This window comes from Micropterus salmoides, unplaced genomic scaffold, assembly GCF_014851395.1.
Source record: "Micropterus salmoides isolate LMB-PRFRI ecotype aquatic unplaced genomic scaffold, ASM1485139v1 Ms_hic_scaffold_1, whole genome shotgun sequence".
NCBI lineage: Eukaryota > Metazoa > Chordata > Actinopteri > Centrarchiformes > Centrarchidae > Micropterus > Micropterus salmoides.
Genome location: NW_024040040.1, coordinates 62427952 through 62446183, shown reverse-complemented (window position 1 = coordinate 62446183; position 18232 = coordinate 62427952). Strand labels below are relative to the sequence as shown.

At 39.8% G+C, this 18232-nt stretch overlaps 2 protein-coding genes across 2 annotated transcripts; both read right to left on the bottom strand.

The window, feature by feature from the left end:
• Positions 1-674: 674 nt before the first annotated feature.
• LOC119898800 (lysozyme C-like) lies at positions 675-4095 on the bottom strand. The gene is made up of 4 exons (XM_038713041.1): positions 3729-4095; positions 3335-3398; positions 1003-1047; positions 675-823 (listed from the first exon to the last, which is right to left on the bottom strand). Exons 1-4 carry the CDS (start codon positions 4024-4026, stop codon positions 754-756), a joined length of 477 nt encoding a protein of 158 aa, XP_038568969.1. The 5' UTR covers positions 4027-4095; the 3' UTR covers positions 675-753.
• A 4186-nt stretch (positions 4096-8281) lies between these two features.
• On the bottom strand, positions 8282-17138 carry LOC119897934 (mucin-5AC-like). Its single transcript, XM_038711991.1, has 5 exons — positions 16992-17138; positions 14879-15049; positions 11457-13193; positions 11110-11173; positions 8282-10162 (listed from the first exon to the last, which is right to left on the bottom strand). The coding sequence occupies exons 2-5, from the start codon at positions 15036-15038 to the stop codon at positions 10093-10095; spliced, it is 2031 nt and encodes a 676-aa protein (XP_038567919.1). The 5' UTR covers positions 15039-15049; positions 16992-17138; the 3' UTR covers positions 8282-10092.
• Positions 17139-18232: the final 1094 nt, after the last annotated feature.

The following is an 18232-nucleotide window of genomic DNA, read 5'->3' as shown; positions in this document are numbered from 1 at the left end:
AAACTTTTATGATCAAGAAGAGTGTCAAGCGGGTTTCCTCTCAACACATCAGCGCAGGATTATTGTTCGGACACCACAAGACAAGATTATTTAAGCATCATGCGACAAATCTTTTTCTGATCAGTAGGATGTCATATACGTATGAATAATATACAGTATATACACACCTAGTGGTACCAAGTCAGAACAGCAACATACATATCTCCAACTGAATTCTTGTCTTAGATACATCTAAAACAGTGTTGTATATAGGCTGTATAGTTTTAGAAGTTAGAAATCACTGTACTGTATTTATGTAAGATCCAAAGAAAATAATAATTCTAATACTAATAAATAAAATAAATAAGACCTTCTTTTTTTATGAAGTGAAGCTCCCTTCTCCATCCCATTTATTTTTGTACAGTCCCTTACATCTGTTAAATAGATGACTCCAGGCATATATGGCAGAACCCCTCCGGAGGCCAGTGGCAAAGGTGGGAGACCAGCAACGTGACCAAAGACCAAGACCTGAGTCTAATGGCTGAAGTGCCGGACCAATGATGGTATGATTGAGTCAATCACACAGCCTAATAATTTAGCTAAATGTGCTGTCAAAGCAATAATAAAACAGAATACTAATAGGACAATTTTCTCAAACAAAGACTTGGATTATAGACAAACGCAACAAGTGCAACATGGTTCACTTTATTATCATCATAATTCACTGGCCACTCAGTTGAGAGGTGGATAATCCTTCAAGTGACAGTTGCAGCACTAAGAGCATTCAGCAAAGTACTCAGAGGCATCCTGAACACTGCACTCTTTCTGGAAGATGAGCCTGATCCTGCAAATAAACAGAAGAGATCAACATTACTTTTTATGCAAATGTTGTTTTTTGTTAAGTAAACTGACTGTTTTGGTTTCATTATTAAATGGTAATGAATTCATAAATTATTTCATTTAAAAGGCAGATTACCAAAAGCAGTACATCCAACTTATTAAGTTATGAAGATAATAACTTACATTTTGCTCAGTTCCTTCCAGTGGGGAGCCCCGAAACCTTTTTCACTGTGGAAATATTCAGAAACAAATATTCATAGCATTAGCGTGTAGTTCCAATTTCCATCATATAGGGCAAACATACAAATCATACAAATCCCTGAACTTGCTGTCAGCTCTCCAGTGTCTTGCTTTTGGGCTCTCTCCTGCTTTGCACTCATCTGAATCTTGACAAGTGAGACTAGGTTGCACAGAGAATGGACTTTTCAGTGACATTAGAAGACATCTTGTGTTTTGTAGTTTGTAATATTTGCATAGTCATAGATTCTTGATTTTTCAATGAGGTAGAAGTAATAGGCTATATCTCATTTTTATTTCATTTTATTTAAAGGTAAAATGTGTAATTCCCGGCCACATGCTCCAAAGGAATGGTTGTTGCTGAATGGTTGTTGTGCTTTCGGATGCACTAATTGAGGAAGAGACAAGCCTGGGCTGTGTTAGATGAGGGGTTTCCCACAAGGTAAACGCAAACATTACCGCAGTCAAGAGGCAGCAGGGACTTGGCAGTTTTTAACGGTAGAAATGCTGCAGTGGATGCTGTGACATGGATCAGAAGGGCCCAACTTGCACTTTGTGTTCATGTCTTTCTTTTTCTTAAGATGAGAGGTGATCCAAATAAAATTGAACTGCTTTTGCGGCCTGAGCTGCAATGTTGGTCTGTTGTTTCGCCCTCCAAGTCCCTGCGCATGTCACGTGACTGAAAACTATGAATTGGAATTGAATGATTTATTGTCTTTTTTTCTGCAAATGAACCAAATTTTTGGCAGCCTAGACCTGCTTGAAAACTCACTTTTGTGCTTTCACACACATCAGGGATAAACTTGCCCCTAAATGTACAAAATCTCTGTGGTACATGTATCATGACCCGACGTATAAAAAGGCCTTTTGGAATGATGCCCGACACCCAACAAGAACTCCGTACTTTAACAAATTCCTACCAGAGAATTAGTCTATCGACATCCAATTTTCGCTGTGCAGTCTAATCCCATTAACAATTAAAACTGATATTTTGTTGACGAGCGTACCCGTGGCGTGGCATCAAAAATCGAAGATTCACCATCAAACAGGAAGTGCACTAATGCCCTGAACACATACAAATGCCAACATTCACTCAAAGTCATAAAGCCATCTACTGGCAATGACAAGTTTTATGTTGTGATGGACTACACCTTAGTAGGTTGGCCATATCAACGTCAAAACTGTCCCAGAAAACCCTTAACAAATTGATGATGCTATGTTGTGAAGCTAATGAGTTTTCGGTTAACAGCTTTTCCCTGGCGTGGTGACGAAGATCCATGCTTCACCAAGATACAGGAAGTTGTTTTAACTGTACATAGTCAAATCTGTACCAAACTTTACACATTTGATAACAGTCCTGCCCTGAACACATCTACTACGAATTTATCCAATCAACCTGAAATTTTTGCTGTGCAATCAAATGACATTGGTGATGAAAAGTTGTACAGTCAATTTCCGTCGAAAATCAAACAGGAAACTGTTGTAACTTCAGTGTACATGCTCACATCTGTACCAAACTTACATATTTGATAAGAGTCCCGCCGTGAACACATCCATATGCAAATATTCACTCAAAGTCATAGCGCCATCTACTGGCTACAGGAAATGAAGCGTTTTATGCAGTGATGAACTACTCCTAGCAGGTTGGGCATATAAACTCCAAAACTGTCTCAGAAAATCCATAACACATTGATGGCCATGTTGTTTTGTTGAACTTGTGAGTTTTCGTTCAACGGCATGTCTGTGGTGTGGCAGTGAAGTTCCATGCTTTGCCATGAAACAGTAAGTCATTGTAACTTCACTTTACATGCTCAAATCTGCACTAGACTTTACGTGCTTGATAACAGTTCCACCCTGAACACATTTACATGCCAAAATTTCATATAATCATAGCACCACCTACTGGCAACAGGAGGTCAACTCTCTGTGATGATTATCACAAGATTTACATGAACATGTCACGACCTATTCAACATTTGACGTAGTGGGACATAAAGTATAGTAAGTAAGTTCAGTGTCCCAAGCATGTGACAATTCAGAGCTGTGTTGGCAGAGCAGTGGCATCTAAAGTGTGCCCCAACGCGCTTCACTAGCGAAGGCCTATCCAACGCTGCTTGAAGCTTTAATTAACAATTGTGTCATGGATGTATAAAGATTTTGGTCATTTTACAATAAAGTCAACATAAATCAATAAAATAATTTTAAATATAAGTTGCAGCACAGGTTCTCTGACTTTTGATGCAGAGTCCACTGTGAAGAAATTTAAAAATGTACTTACATAAGCTGTTTCAAGATTGTAATCACGCAGCTGATGTCATCACTTATGTCGTCATCAATCAAGTCTGGAAAGAAAACATGTTTTCTGGTTCATGGGAAAATGCAAGTAGAGAATGTGAAAAATGGATGCTTCTCCCGAGGAGAGAAGAAGAAATGAAGAGTGATTGTCTGAACTGTCACACAAACACATTCCACACAGACATGATTGGAGCATAGGTTTCTAGATGGGTACAGCTAATGTCTCTAGAGTCAGTACACTGGCCATTTGCAGCAAATTAACAATTAAATTTAAGCAAATAATGTCAGGCAAAAGTTTACTGAGCATTCAGTCAGCACAAACCTTTACAGTGACAATAGTGATGGTGATATAAGCACTAACTGAGATTAGAACTCACTGTTGCAGTCCATCCCACAGATGTTGGGTGATGGAGTCATGTCGCTGCTGCAGACCAGGTGACTGCTGAGCTGGAAAAGACCATAGAGCGTCCAGACCTCCTCATCCGGTTGTGGAGGGCGGGTGGACGGTCTGGCACTGGTGGGTGGTGTAGGCCAGGTGTTTGATGGAGGATGTCTGACATCCCGTCGCTCCCTGTTGTGGGGCCGAATTGTGATTAAAGGGCCTTGAGGCTCGGCCAGGCCAAACAAGCCCTCATAGCCTGCTTCCCTCTTCTCCCTACTGTGATGGGCTTCCATCCCGGGAATCAGCTGATCCACTTCACTGGTGTTAAAATCCGACGCCAGCTCGACATGGCAGACAACTGAAGGAAGGGAATAGAAGGGAGCAACTAACTGACAACCAGCAATTTCATTCAAATGTCACACTTTTTCAGCCAGACGTCCACACATTACGTGAGCTTTATTCCAGTGGCACCCTCACCATTTAATCTTTACCAAACTGTATCTGTATGAATTGATCCTACTGCACTACAAAACTACAAGTTTTATATAGATTATTCTTTTGTGCCATAGAGCTCCTTTGTTATCCAAAATCAAGTCTATAGCCTTTGTGAGGCCATACTGGTTTTGTAGGTATCTGATCATAAACAAAAGTATTGGAGAGTTGTATCGTAGTATCGCCAATACTTTAGTAGTAAAGCATTGGCTTGCTGGTGGTGCCAAAAGAAAAGTTGTTAAAATTCCTCCTAAGGGAACATTAATTTTTGTACAAAATTTCAATGCAATCCGTTCTATAATGGCTACGCAAATGTCAACATCATGATGGTGGCAGGAGAAAAGTCAGAGGGTCACTGAAGTTAGCACGATTCATCCATCAATTCAATAGCTGTTTAGGAATTTACGTCTGGATCAAAGTCGTGGACCAACAATGTTACCCATAAAGCCATGCAGCTAGTAATATCAGTTTATTGTGAGTCAATACCAGATACATGTACACATAAATTCTCACTAAAGCACCAAATAAGTAAAATATAGGATAACGCCAACATTGTCCTTTGAGCCAGGAAATGAGAAAGAAATCTCTTTGTATTAACATACTATCATTTGTTAGACTTAAGCATCCTCAAAGACAAAAAAAGAGTACTGAGCTTCAACTTGCTTATCCATTATTTTCTGCTATTTGTTTTCTCAATTTGTTTTGTATTTTTCAGATTTGGGTTTTTCGGCCAAATAATTCATGCAGAAAATGTTTGGCTTCTGCACATTTTAAGATTGCAAATGTTCTTGTGTAACTTGATGTCTTCAGGTTCCAATGTTTAAGGCTTTTCCTTTTTATTCAAAAGGCAGTACATGTAGGCCCTACAGATTAAAAACATGACATTCCAATTTTTACCATTGAGACGAAAGGGAATTAAAGAACAACAACAAGTAGTTATACCTTATTCTCATATGGGAGAGTCGGAACGAATGAAACAAGTCTGATACGCCAAACTATGTCAGCACATACTGTACGCACTACTTACCAAAAGCTTAAGAAATTGGGTGGACATGCCACGTAAAGTACCCTTCTCACTCCCGAGTCGTCACATATGGACATAGTCAAGACCCCTTGGCGTCATTCTGTAACGCAGTGGGGAGCCCCTTAGCATCATAGTTCACGTCTGAGTAAGGATGCGGTTGGGGTGGATGGGTGGACTTTCCCCCAGGACACTGGTGTTCATTTCCCATGTGATAAAAAAGATAACATTGTTTTTAGTTAAGCTACGTAATTTATGTAAGTAACATGACTAACGTTGGTTAAGTCACGTAAGTAAGATAATTATTTTAACCTACACCCAACGAAGTAGCTCAGCTTTGGCCAGATTTATACCAAAGCCAGATTTGTACAAAATAGCACCTGGTACTGATAGAACAGACATGAGTTGTTAATCACAACAAAAAAATATTATCTTTTAAATTCACGTTTATCTGAAAAGTGTTTCAATCATCCCAGCTCTCCCAGGGGGTCTCAAACATAATATAAAACGAAGTTAATTTCTACATCAAAAAATATTATGAATCACATTGTAGAGTTACAACCAGGACTTACTCTTAGCTACCAAGTTCTCCACACCCTTTCCTTTTTCAGCCTTCATCATCAGTTGACCAATCGCCATCATCAGTTGGTCCTTCAGTTCACATTTGGACACAAGTCTCCCACCAGCCAGACTGCAGCCCAGCACTGCCAAGAGAAACACCTCAAGTACTCTCATCCTGACTCCAGATATCATCTCTGAAAACAGCCTGACATGATAAATATATATACTGTCTGCTGAGCCACCAATGGTGAATCAGAGAGACCTTCATCTTTTGTTCTCCTCAAATAAAGGCCGTTCCCTGTGCGTATAAAAACGGTTCTCGGTAAGTTGTGCCAAATCTCACACTTAGCTTTGGGTTTCTGTGCTCTGAATGAGTCATGGAGAAAAATTATCCATCTCCATTATCCATCCATAGTCTGGTTTTAGTCTCATGGTCTTCTCTGCAGGACGAAGGCGTAACTTGTACATCTGAAAACATGTTTTCAGGTAGATGGATAATTTTTCTCCATGACCCATTTAGAGCATAGAAACCCAAAGCTAAGCTTGAGATTTGGCAGAACTTCCCGAGAGGTGAAACAGTTCCTTCTCATGATTACATGAATAATTTCAGAGCATTGGGTGTCAGTGCTGGCAGTGTGGCAGCAGTGAATACAGAGTGTGCGTTAAAAATGAGGCCAGGACAGCTATCATGTTAAGCCCAACAAAAGAAAGAACAATACAGAGAGCAGCAATTTTTTATATTAAACTTGTAATAAAGTCCCCACCCATCTGGTGCTCCAGGCTGATAAATCAAACATGTATAGGACAGATGTGATTGAAAGTAACAGAAGGCACCATTTTGTAAGAGGATACATGTACAACTGGAAGTTAATATGGGAATGAAGGAAGTTTTATAAAATATGTTTATATTCTACAAACACAGGGGTTTTTATCTGAACCCTTGACTTTGCCTTGTCCAACAGGTTCTCTCTCATTATATTGTTGTTAATATTGATACTTTTATTATTACTTTATTACCACTAATATTCCTACTACTACCTATTGTGTTTCAAGAATCTTAGCACGACTTCCCTGGATTGTTTACAAGGGATCTGTTGCAAAGCTTTTGATCGGGTCATCAAAAAGGTCTCATGTAACTGTGATCTGATTTTCTTTAAACTGGCTTCCCACCAAATTCAAAATCTATTGCCAAGTTTTTGTGATCACTCCTGCATGTTTTGCATGATCAGGCACCAGCAGTGGTGGATTGTATCAGATTGTGAACCAAATCCATCATCATCATCAACAGTGTGAGCAGCTCAAGTCACATGGAATCCAATTTTTTCCAGTTCAGATTTGGGCCACTTTCATATGTGGTCCAAATCCGATACAGGTCGTAATTTTTGAAATGCAACCTCAGTCTGGTCAGATCGGAGTTCATGCAACTCTGACGTCACTTTAGAGCAGCAATTCTGCGCTAGGCTCCACAAAAGCCATTATTAAACATTTGGTTCTTTTTCTCCTCTACCTTGCTATCATCTGCTCTCTACTTCCCTTTCTTCTACCTCAAATCCACTGGGTCGCGAGCTCTCTTCTAAGTCACGTAGGCCTATTCTACTTATGTATGTCATGGAAAGGACAGAAATTTGTGAACATTTGTCATAAATAGGGAGAAATGTGATCTCCGGAGGAAACCAGGAAAGGGTAATGAAATACTGGAGTCGTCCGTGAAAATCGTGAGGGTTAGAAGTATGAGCTAACTGGAACTAATCTTTGTGGCTTTTTGTTTACATCTGTACAACAGCGTGCTGCGTGTGACCTCCTTTTATTCGTCTGCGCATGCGGGTCAGTTTCAGGCTGTGGACAATTCATACTTCAGTCTGATATGGCCCGCATTTAAACTATAATGTGAACTGTCAAACAAAAAAAATCAGATGTGGGAAAAAATTGGAATTGAGCATTCAGGCCTGCAGTGTGAACATAGCCTTCTAGCCTTTGATGTATGTTGCTTAGCAGCTGTCATGCATTATGTACCAGCAGCCTGGTGGAACTACTTTCTGTATTCATAAAGAAATGTCTATTGATGAAATAAAACAAAAAGAAATTGTAGTGTGTCAAAGCACTAGCTCACGACAGGCTGTAGTATGCGCTTATTACATCACAGTTAAGGGGTGTTGAAGCGTATGGCATAAAACATGTGGTTAACATTGTGAAACAGTTGTAGTTTGGTTATGTTTAGGCAACAAAACTACTTGATTAGTTTTAGGAAAAGATTATGGCTTGGGTTAAAATAAGTTTAGATAAGTTACAGAAAAGCTTGTTGGTAAAGTCATGGCTACTTAAATTCTAATATTGAACATCTAGCATGTCACTAAGGAGAGACACTGCTCTTCTTTAAGTTCAGGTTCAACAGGTTAGAGAAGGAAGGCTTGTTAGTGGGAATTTTCCTTTTTTTTAAAAAAAACGTTGTCACATTAGGAAATGTGAAGAACTTCTTAAGGCAAGGCAAGTTTATTTGTACAGCACATTTCAACAACAAGGCAATTCAAAGTGCTTTACATAAAAAAAATTTACATTATTATTGCTATGGCAACTGGCAGCACATGTAGATGCACCAGCCGGTAGCTCCTTTAAACGTCGCAACACTTTTGTTTTTCTTTTTTTTTTTCCACGGCTTTATTGCCGAAACACGTTACCTATGACAGAAATATTTATTAATTTAAAAAGGAAGACAGGGTTTTGGATTAAAGACCAGCAAACCTTGAGCCACCACTCAGATCAAGTGGACCAGGTACCATGGCGTGGTGTCGCTCAGAGAGGGAAAGAGAGCCGGGATATAGGCCACGTTGGCACAGCTTGGACTTACGGCTGCTACTGAAGGTCCGGTCTGGACAAAATGGGACTCATGTTGCCCAAGCAACAGAAATTAGAGACTGCCCACATCTTTACAGAGACCTGCCCTATCAACATCCAGGATGAAGCACTCGGCAGGTGCAAGACTCTAGCATGATGAGAAGAGGCGGACTCTGTGTTTTCATGTTTGGTCCTCATACTCGAACGCTGTTTCCCAGACGTCAGACTTTCAACGTGATGAAAACCATTTTATCATCATGTTGCTGCTGTTTACATTCTCACACAAATGCAAAAAATGCATTGTGGAATATTCATGGATATTTCCTGGTGGATAATTGAGCAAATAAAAGAATTACAGCAACAGTTCTCTTTCAGAATTTATTTAAGGAGAAAATAGCAAGGAAGTACTCAAACAATCAACAGCTGGTCCAGAGACCTGCTGCCCAGGGCAGCTTCAAGCGTCTGGCCCAGAGCAAAGGGAAGCATAATCATTTAGACAGTCCGGGTTTCTATGTTCTGGGGAACAGAATAACGGCAAAACAATAAAACAATCTCAAAGCTGTCACCTAAACCCTCCATATGTGGACAGACTAATACAATGAGTATAATAATAAGAACATGTAATGGATAAAACATAATAATAGAAGTACATGCATGAGAGATTAAATGTAAGGAGAAACAAGTTCTGTGTGTGTAGCATGAAGGGACTACAAACTTTCTTTACGTTTTATAAACTTTTGTTGTTTCCAAAACAACACATTAAATTACTTTGTACCTTGTAAGAAGGGGTGGGAGTTTTCTTCAGCTGAAGGGAGGGTAGTCTGACATCTTTGTGAGAGTCTTTTTGTAATCCCAGATTTAGCCCTCCACATTAGGGCTTTCTCACCAAAATCAGCAGCCTGTTTTCATTTTGTGGCTGTAACAACCGGTAAATAGCTCTTTATTCAAAATTACATAGTAGCTGTATTTTCACCATTTTGTCACATTTTGTAATAAATAAAATCATTTTTTATTAGAAGGATGGTGTTGGCAGGAAGACGGGAAGATCAAAAAACAATAATAAATATACAGTGAAATGTCGGATTCAGCCCCACCTATTTAGGGTCTCTTACATTTGTTAAATATAGGACTCTTGACTTGTTGGTAGTGTGCTGGTGACTCAAATCATACAACCTAATAACAAAATAATGGAATTCATTATTGCTGCTGAAGCAATAATAACACATAATATTTATAGAACCAATCTTTCGACCATTTTCATTGTTTCTGTGGAAATTCCTTCATCGGTCTTGTGCCCAATGCTATGTGGCAGGCTTAATTTTTGGTTTATAGATATCACATAAACAGAGCCAGAGCAACATGCTTCACTTTATTATTGCCATAAATCACTGGCCACTCATTTGGGAGGTAGTGAATCCTTCCAGTGATAGCTTTGGCACTAAATGTATTTAGGTTAAGAGCATTCAGCAAAGTACTCAGAGGGATTCTGATTACTGCACTGTTGCTGGTAGATGATCTTGATGCTGCAAATGAACAGAAGAGATCAACATTACTTAAGGTATGCAAATGTTTTTGTTGGGTAAACTGTATTGATAACATGATTAAATGGTAATGGTTGTAATTTATTAATTGTTGCATTTTAAAAGGCAGACAACTAAAAGCAGTAGATCAAACTTAAAAAAGATGAAGCTAATAACTTAACTTAAATGACTTTTGCACTGTGGAAATATTCAGATAGAAAAGTTCATAGCATTCGGGTTTAGTTCCTATTTTAAATAACATAGAGCAAAGACAGTGGTGGCCCAAAGGTAAGAGAAGCGAGCTTGTGACCAGGTTGTTAATGTGTAATGGTGTGCAGGGGCAAATGAGAGGTTGCTCTCAGTGAAGCTACCTGAATAAATAAAGGTTAGAGAGACTTCATTTGACAAATGTTGGAACTGTCAAGTGAGGTGAGGATCCAAAACATGGCAACATTTCAGAATTCAACAAGTAGATATTCCAAAAGACACCAGGGAACACAGGGAAGAAGGCTGACTGCTAAACATAAACTAAGTAGTTGTGGTTGAAAATGAAAGGAACAGACCAACAAAATCCACCAGAGGGGTAGAGGTAACAAGAGACATGTGAAACATATTGGGCAATTAGGGAGCAGTCAGACAGGAAGCCAAACAAGACAATAGCTGTGTTTCCATCTAATTGTCAAGCAAATTTTAAGCTAACTCATTCTTCCTCTCTCCTCGGGAAGTGAATGATTCCAGGTATGGCATAACTGATTAAAAATGTATGTATAACTGAGGTCATTTTACAATAAAGTAAACCATCAGCTGTAAATGAGGCAACTGAGGTTATTAAAAGTAAAGAAATTCAACATAAATCAACAAACAATTTTAAAAGTAAGTTTCTGTGCAGGTTGTCTGATATTTGATGCACCTTGTGAGTCCACTGTGAAGATATTTAAAAATGAACTTACATCAGCTGTTTGAAGATCATCATCACACAGCTGATGTCATCACTTATGTTGTCATCAATCAAGTCTGGAAAGAAATCAAGTTTTCCGGTTTAAGGTTGAGATGTAAATTGAGAAAGTGAAAAATGGAGAGAGAGCTGTAGTTCCTGTTAATTGTCTTAGCTGTCACATAAAAACACTCCACACACATAATAGGTAAATAGGCTACTAGCAAGGTGCATCTGGGACTTTAGGCTGTTTGAGCAAATAATTCCAGGCAAAAATTGACTATGCATTCAGTCTGCTCACATCTTTACAGTGACAATAATGATGACATGATCAAAAAAGATCTGACTGAGATTGAAACTCACTGTTGCAGTCCATCCCACAGATGTTGGGTGATGGAGTCGTGCCATTGCTGCAGACCAGGTGACTGCTGAGCTGGAAAAGACCATAGAGTGCCCAGACCTTCTCGTCCAGGTGTGGAGGGTGGGTGGATGGTGTAGGACCAGTGTTGTTGGATGGAAGCTGCCTGACACCCCGTCGCTGCCTGGGACGGATTGTAGTTGAAGAGTTTCCAGGCTGGGCCTGGTCTGTAGGGTCGGTGGATGTGTTGGGATGAGTGGATGTGTTGGGGTGAGTGGATGTGTTGGGATGACTGGATGTGTTGGGGTGAGTGGATGTGTTGGGATGACTGGATGTGTTGGAATGAGTGGATGTGTTGGGATGAGTGGATGTGTTGGAATGAGTGGATGTGTTGGGATGAGTGGATGTGTTGGGGTGAGTGGATGTGTTGGAATGAGTGGATGTGTTGGAATGAGTGGATGTGTTGGGGTGAGTGGATGTGTTGGGATGAGTGGATGTGTTGGAATGAATGGATGTGTTGGAATGAGTGGATGTGTTGGGGTGAGTGGATGTGTTGGGATGAGTGGATGTGTTGGAATGAATGGATGTGTTGGAATGAGTGGATGTGTTGGGAAGAGTGGATGTGTTGGGACGAGGGGATGTTTTGGGACGAGTGGATGTGTTGGGACGAGTGGATGTGTTGGGACGAGGGGATGTGTTGGGAAGAGTGGATGTGTTGGGATGAGTGGATGTGTTGGAATGAATGGATGTGTTGGAATGAGTGGATATGTTGTGGTGAGTGGATGTGTTGGGAAGAGTGGATGTGTTGGGAAGAGTGGATGTGTTGGGACGAGGGGATGTTTTGGGACGAGTGGATGTGTTGGGACGAGTGGATGTGTTGGGACGAGTGGATGTGTTGGGACGAGGGGATGTGTTGGGATGAGTGGATGTGTTGGAATGAATGGATGTGTTGTGGTGAGTGGATGTGTTGGGAAGAGTGGATGTGTTGGGAAGAGTGGATGTGTTGGAATGAGTGGATGTGTTGGAATGAGTGGATGTGTTGGGACGAGTGGATGTGTTGGGACGAGGGGATGTGTTGGGAAGAGTGGATGTGTTGGGATGAGTGGATGTGTTGGAATGAATGGATGTGTTGTGGTGAGTGGATGTGTTGGGACGAGGGGATGTGTTGGGGTGAGTGGATGTGTTGGGATGAGTGGATGTGTTGGAATGAATGGATGTGTTGGAATGAGTGGATGTGTTGTGGTGAGTGGATGTGTTGGGAAGAGTGGATGTGTTGGGACGAGGGGATGTTTTGGGACGAGTGGATGTGTTGGGACGAGTGGATGTGTTGGGACGAGGGGATGTGTTGGGAAGAGTGGATGTGTTGTGGTGAGTGGATGTGTTGGGAAGAGTGGATGTGTTGGGACGAGGGGATGTTTTGGGACGAGGGGATGTGTTGGGACGAGGGGATGTGTTGGGACGAGTGGATGTGTTGGGACGAGTGGATGTGTTGGGACGAGGGGATGCTTTGGGATTAATGGACGTTTTAGGATGAGTGGATGGTGTAGGCTTGTTGACGGCCCGTCGCTGCCTGTCGTTCTGCCATATTGGGATTAAAGGGTCCTCAGGCTCATCCAGGCGGGTTGGTGGTGTAGGCCAGGTTGTCGTTGGAGGCTCCCCGGAGAGGGGCCATATTGTGATCTCCCTACTGTTTTGGTCTTCCATCCTGGGAAACTCTGACACCAGCTCCATGTGACAGACAACTGAAGGCAGGGAAGGCAGACTGAATATTCATGGTCCTCATAGGATGAATCCTAATGATTTTATGCCCCCTAATCTCTCCTCTAGCACCACCATCAGCTCAAAACCTCAACTTGTATGCAGGAAATATCAAAATCTAACAGGTAGATTGCCAGAAAGTGAATCAACCCCAGAGGATGAACCCAACTAATAATATAAAGAGTATGGTTTAGACTTGCTCTATATAAAAAGTGCATTGAGATAACTTATATAAGTAAAATTTAATTGAAGTGAATGCATTTTGGGCATGATGAGCTTTATTCCAGCGGCACCCTCACCATTTAATCTTTACCAATCATAACCTTTTAAAGGATCTGTATTAACTGATCCTACTGTACTATAAAACTTATTTGTGTGTATTCAAAGCCTGATGTATCTTATTCCTTTGTGCCATTAAGATCCATTGTTGTCTAAAATTGAGTCTGAAGCCACGCTAGCTTTATGAGGCCATACTAGTTTTGCAGGTTCTTTATCTGATCATAAACCAAAGTATTGGACAACATTTAAACATTTGACCTGCTGGCGGTGCTAAATTAAACATTATTCTTTCTGTAGGGAACATGGATTTTTGTACCAAATTTCAATGCAATACGTCACCTAAAATAGATCCACAAATGTCAACATCATCATGGTGGTAGGGGAAAAGTAAGGGGATCCCTGAAGGTATTATGATTCATTCTCTAGGGACAAAATTTCTTGGCCATCTATTCAATAGTTGTTTAGATATTCCTGTCTGGATCATAATTGTGGACCAACTGACCAATAATGTCATCCAAAAAGCCATGCCGCTAGGTGACGTGTTATTACCGGGAACCAGCCACTCTAGTTTATTTTGAGTCAATACCACATGTAATTTGATTATGTGACATACACATAAAAACTCGCCAGCCGTGTCCTTTAAGTCAGGAAATGAGAATATAATCTGTCTCATAGTATTATCAAATCATTCAATATTTTCAAACTGAAGCGCTGTTAAAGCCAAAAAATTTGTTTTGGACTTTTCTGATTTGGATTCATGCAAAGAATGTTTGGCTTCTGCACGTTATAAGACTGAAGGCAAATTTTCTCGAGTTGCTGGATGTGTATAGTGAAGCAGTACTGGTACAGAGTTAGAAATTGGCATTTAAAGTTTTACCATTTAAACTGAAAGAGAATGAAGAAAACATGCATATGTATAATATAGTCATACACATACTGCAGGTATATAAATACACTGAGAATTTCCACATCCATATATAAACAAATATACCTACTTATGTGCCTCCATACATACATACTGTAAGTGCATGTGAATAATAAACTATACAAAAAAAAATATTATTGCAAAAGAGAGGGGGAGGGGCATGGAATTGATCTTGTTGCATACATGTATGGTCAATTATGCCCTGAGATTATGAAAATCAATGGGATTCCCTGACTTTTAATCAAACACCACCAACAGGTAGACATTTTTGTCTGAAATGTCTCAACCACTGTTGGAAGAGTTTAAAAAAATCAATTTGTTGTTTGTCTATCAGTTTTTCCAAATTTGCATTTGGCCCTTTTTTCTTGCCTGTTTGCATGAACCAAATCTCTTATCTGTCTTCCTGCTCTGGATTCCCCTGACAGCAGAGTGACTCCTACAGTAATCTAGCATTTTTAAACTTACCTATTGCCAGGAGTCTTTCCTTGAATCTTTGAAGGATTCTGGGCAGGGTGATCGCTGCCTCAAGCTTGTCTTTCAGCTCGCATTTGGAGATGGTCTGGGCCTCGGATGGGCTGAGCACCAGAAGCGCCACAGTCACCACCGCCAACAGTCTCAACTTCATGTCAGCACCTTCTGTGGGATAAAATAGGAAACTTAAAACCTACCATAGGTATAAGGCGGACATTGACACAAAACCAATTGATTTCATTTGGACCCAATTTCCACTGAAAAATAGCAGGACATTTTAATGAGCAGGTTGTAACTAGTCTTTGTGCTTAAGCAGCTGTGCAGAGGACAGCTTTCAGCTCAGTTTACAATTAACTGGATTACAATTTCTGGAAATTGTGAAACAAGGGAAATGCACAGTGAACAAGTTGACTTATCTCACTCGATTAGCAAAACATTTTTTAAATTTTTTAATGAATTTAATTTGAAATCACTTGTGTTTTTACAGTTTAGAAGTATATTTGCAAAAACAGTTTGTTCATGTACTTGAAGGTATAAAAAAAAATACTAATTTGAATAAATTGGATTTTGTTGTTTTGGTTGCTCAATTGTTGAAAAACAAATTTTACACCTTTGTTCTAAAAAATCAATTTTAAATCTATTTAATTCAAAAGTGACCATGTACAGTTTTTAAACATAAATTATCAGGGTTTTGCGGTGGTTGTGTCTAGTTATCCTCACCTCACTTGCATATTTAAGTTGTGTATTCCTTTGCGTCATTGCCATTTTACTAGATTATAGCTGTAAGCTAATTCACATTTGTAGTCCAACAGTAGGTCAGAACAAAATGATTGCACAATAACATAGTACAAAGTTCTACACACAAAACATGCAATACACACAACAACACATCACAAATTTATGCTTGAAAACAAGTCATGAAGACCATGAGATAGAATTCAGTGAGTACACAACTGAGCAGCTTGTAACAGACTTTAAGTTGGTTTTGAAACCACTGATAGAGCTGCAGCTCTTTACATTGTCCGGCAGAGTTCCACTGATCTATGGCTTTTCAAGAAAAAGCAGGAAGAATAATGTTAATAAGAGAGACAAGGATCCTATACTAGGCCTACGAAGCAAGTTCAACACAAACCAGGATATCTTTTTGTTATATGACTTCAATAATCCTAACAATCCTAACAAACAAAAGTGGTAGGCCTAATAAGACTACGACGCTGGTTATCAACTCTTCTAAATCAACCCAGGGTTTCTCAATCCAGCCATTGACATAAAACTTAATAAAAGTTCACATAAAATGAGCAGCCATGCACAAATCTGGCTGAATCCCAATCTCCACACTCCACACTTCTGTAAGGGCTTTGGGCTGTCCCACTGTCAACCTCGCAGACGTTTTTGAGCCCTAATTTCACACTTCTGTGAGTCCACGTCTCTGCAGACTTTGCTTGAGAGAATTATTAATGGTTCATAGCGTTGTGATGTTAAACATTAGGTTACCAGGGAAAGCCAAAAAAAGGTAAACAAACAAGGCAGGAGCAAATACAAGGACAAAAATGTTTACATGTAAGTGTATCATGTTGTTTTGATAAAATCGAGTAAATTAATCATTTGAAAATGACCTCTTGTCCACTGGAAATGTATTTAATTTTTATTTAATCAAATAATCAATTTACTTAGCAAGAGCCTGGAATATGTTAAAATCAGACAGTCGGTCCTTTCAGTGCCTCGGCCGTTAAGTAAGTAAAAAAATTTTAAATAAAAAGTCCCAACCCCACAGTTGTTTTGGTGTAGCCAAGGTAATGGTATTCTAGTCCAACCTCGAAGTAAACCTCGCTACCGTCAAATCCTACTTTGTAGAACAGGCCCCAGTTGTCCTTTACTTATATCCAATATTAATACACAAATAAAGTAGCTACACGTTGTATATGAATACAAATACAATTTGTTCATTAATTCATCATTCTGGTGTTTTATTATCTCTAGTTCAGCTTCAAACAAAGTAAAAAAGTCAAAAAAAGTATTGAAATTAAATATCAAATTCCACTGTCATTTTTCATAAAATATAACAGCACAGACAAAAATAATAATAAGATAAAGACAAGTTTCTTACCACGTTCCTTCAACTACAGTATAAACCTTCTTTCCTGAGTTTTTGACAACAGTTTGCCTCTCTTTGTCTGCAGACAGATGTGTCTAAATGTATACATATCACAGTTTCAACTTGTTGACCAATCAGGTTTGACTAGTTTTCATAGCTTTCTTTACAATATTGAGGAAATGAAACAGGTACGTTTTCAAAGTTGTGGCTAAACAACACACACAGATTGCTTTGACGTGTAGCCTACATTTGGTTATCCATTCAAATTCTAGTCAAATAAGCCTGGAGGGGGATTTTTACACTAAACACCTTCCAATTACACCAGTAAACATCCAGGTAGCCAATAGGCTTACATAATAACAATTCTGTATGTCAGAGCCGCTCCTCATCTAAACAGGATGTTTTGGAACTTGAAACCATTTTCAAGTTCCAAACGGGTGTAGGTATAGACAGTGTAGCTGCACTGGGGCCCTTACTGTACAGGGGGCCAGCATGCATCATGTCTCATCAATAAACAGTAGAAACCTAGCACACCCAGCTGGTTATGTCCTTAGAAATCAATATCCTCAAATGTGCATTTCCCCCTATGCTGTGGTGTATGACACCATAGACTTTTGTAGTCTGTAGCCAGCAGTAGGATAAGATAAGCTATATGGTGAAATATCACAAAAATAGATTCAACACATTGAACAGAATGAATCTAATCGTATTTTCTTTGGTATTGGTGTCACATAGCCCGCATATGCAGTGATTATTGCTGGGTAATATGTAAATGGCTGCCCAATCTTAAGTTTCTGCAGGTGCAAGCTAGCAGTCATGTTATTCAAACATAAAAGTTGTTTCAAGTAGAGACAGGAGAGAAAAGAACAGGAGGAGAGGGTCACAAAGCTCCCAAATAAGATTGTTTTGGATTACTGAGGACATTGTCAAAGATTTGGCTCAATGCATGCTCGTCGGATGCCTTTCAAATAGGTGAGGAACTTTACAATTGCTTTTTCCGTGGATTTGGTGAGGCTGCCGTGCCGCTGTCTTAAAGGCTGTTATCATTTCGGGGACAGGTCGAGAGTGGAAGTGCTTGTGGGTATTAAACTGTGTGTGTGTGCCGTAGCTGGCCTGTTTTCAGGACATGACGTTGTTTATGAGTAGGACACTTTTCTTTCTTATTCAACACAATGTCTACCTCTCTGTCAGAGAGGAATGTGGTTGCCGTGATCGGGAGGGTATTGTACCCATCTGTGAGCCCATGGGAGTGT

Coding starts and splice junctions, on each gene's coding strand:
- LOC119897934 (XM_038711991.1), bottom strand. CDS start 15,038: ATGAAGTTGAGACTGTTGGCGGTGGTGACTGTGGCGCTTCTGGTGCTC. Junction 11,174..11,456: donor CTGTGGGATGGACTGCAACA/GTGAGTTTCAAT, acceptor ATTTCTTTCCAG/ACTTGATTGATGACAACATA. Junction 10,163..11,109: donor ATGATCTTCAAACAGCTGAT/GTAAGTTCATTT, acceptor GTTCATTTGCAG/CATCAAGATCATCTACCAGC.
- LOC119898800 (XM_038713041.1), bottom strand. CDS start 4,026: ATGGAAGCCCATCACAGTAGGGAGAAGAGGGAAGCAGGCTATGAGGGC. Junction 3,399..3,728: donor CTGTGGGATGGACTGCAACA/GTGAGTTCTAAT, acceptor TTTTCTTTCCAG/ACTTGATTGATGACGACATA. Junction 1,048..3,334: donor ACAATCTTGAAACAGCTTAT/GTAAGTACATTT, acceptor ATATTTCCACAG/TGAAAAAGGTTTCGGGGCTC.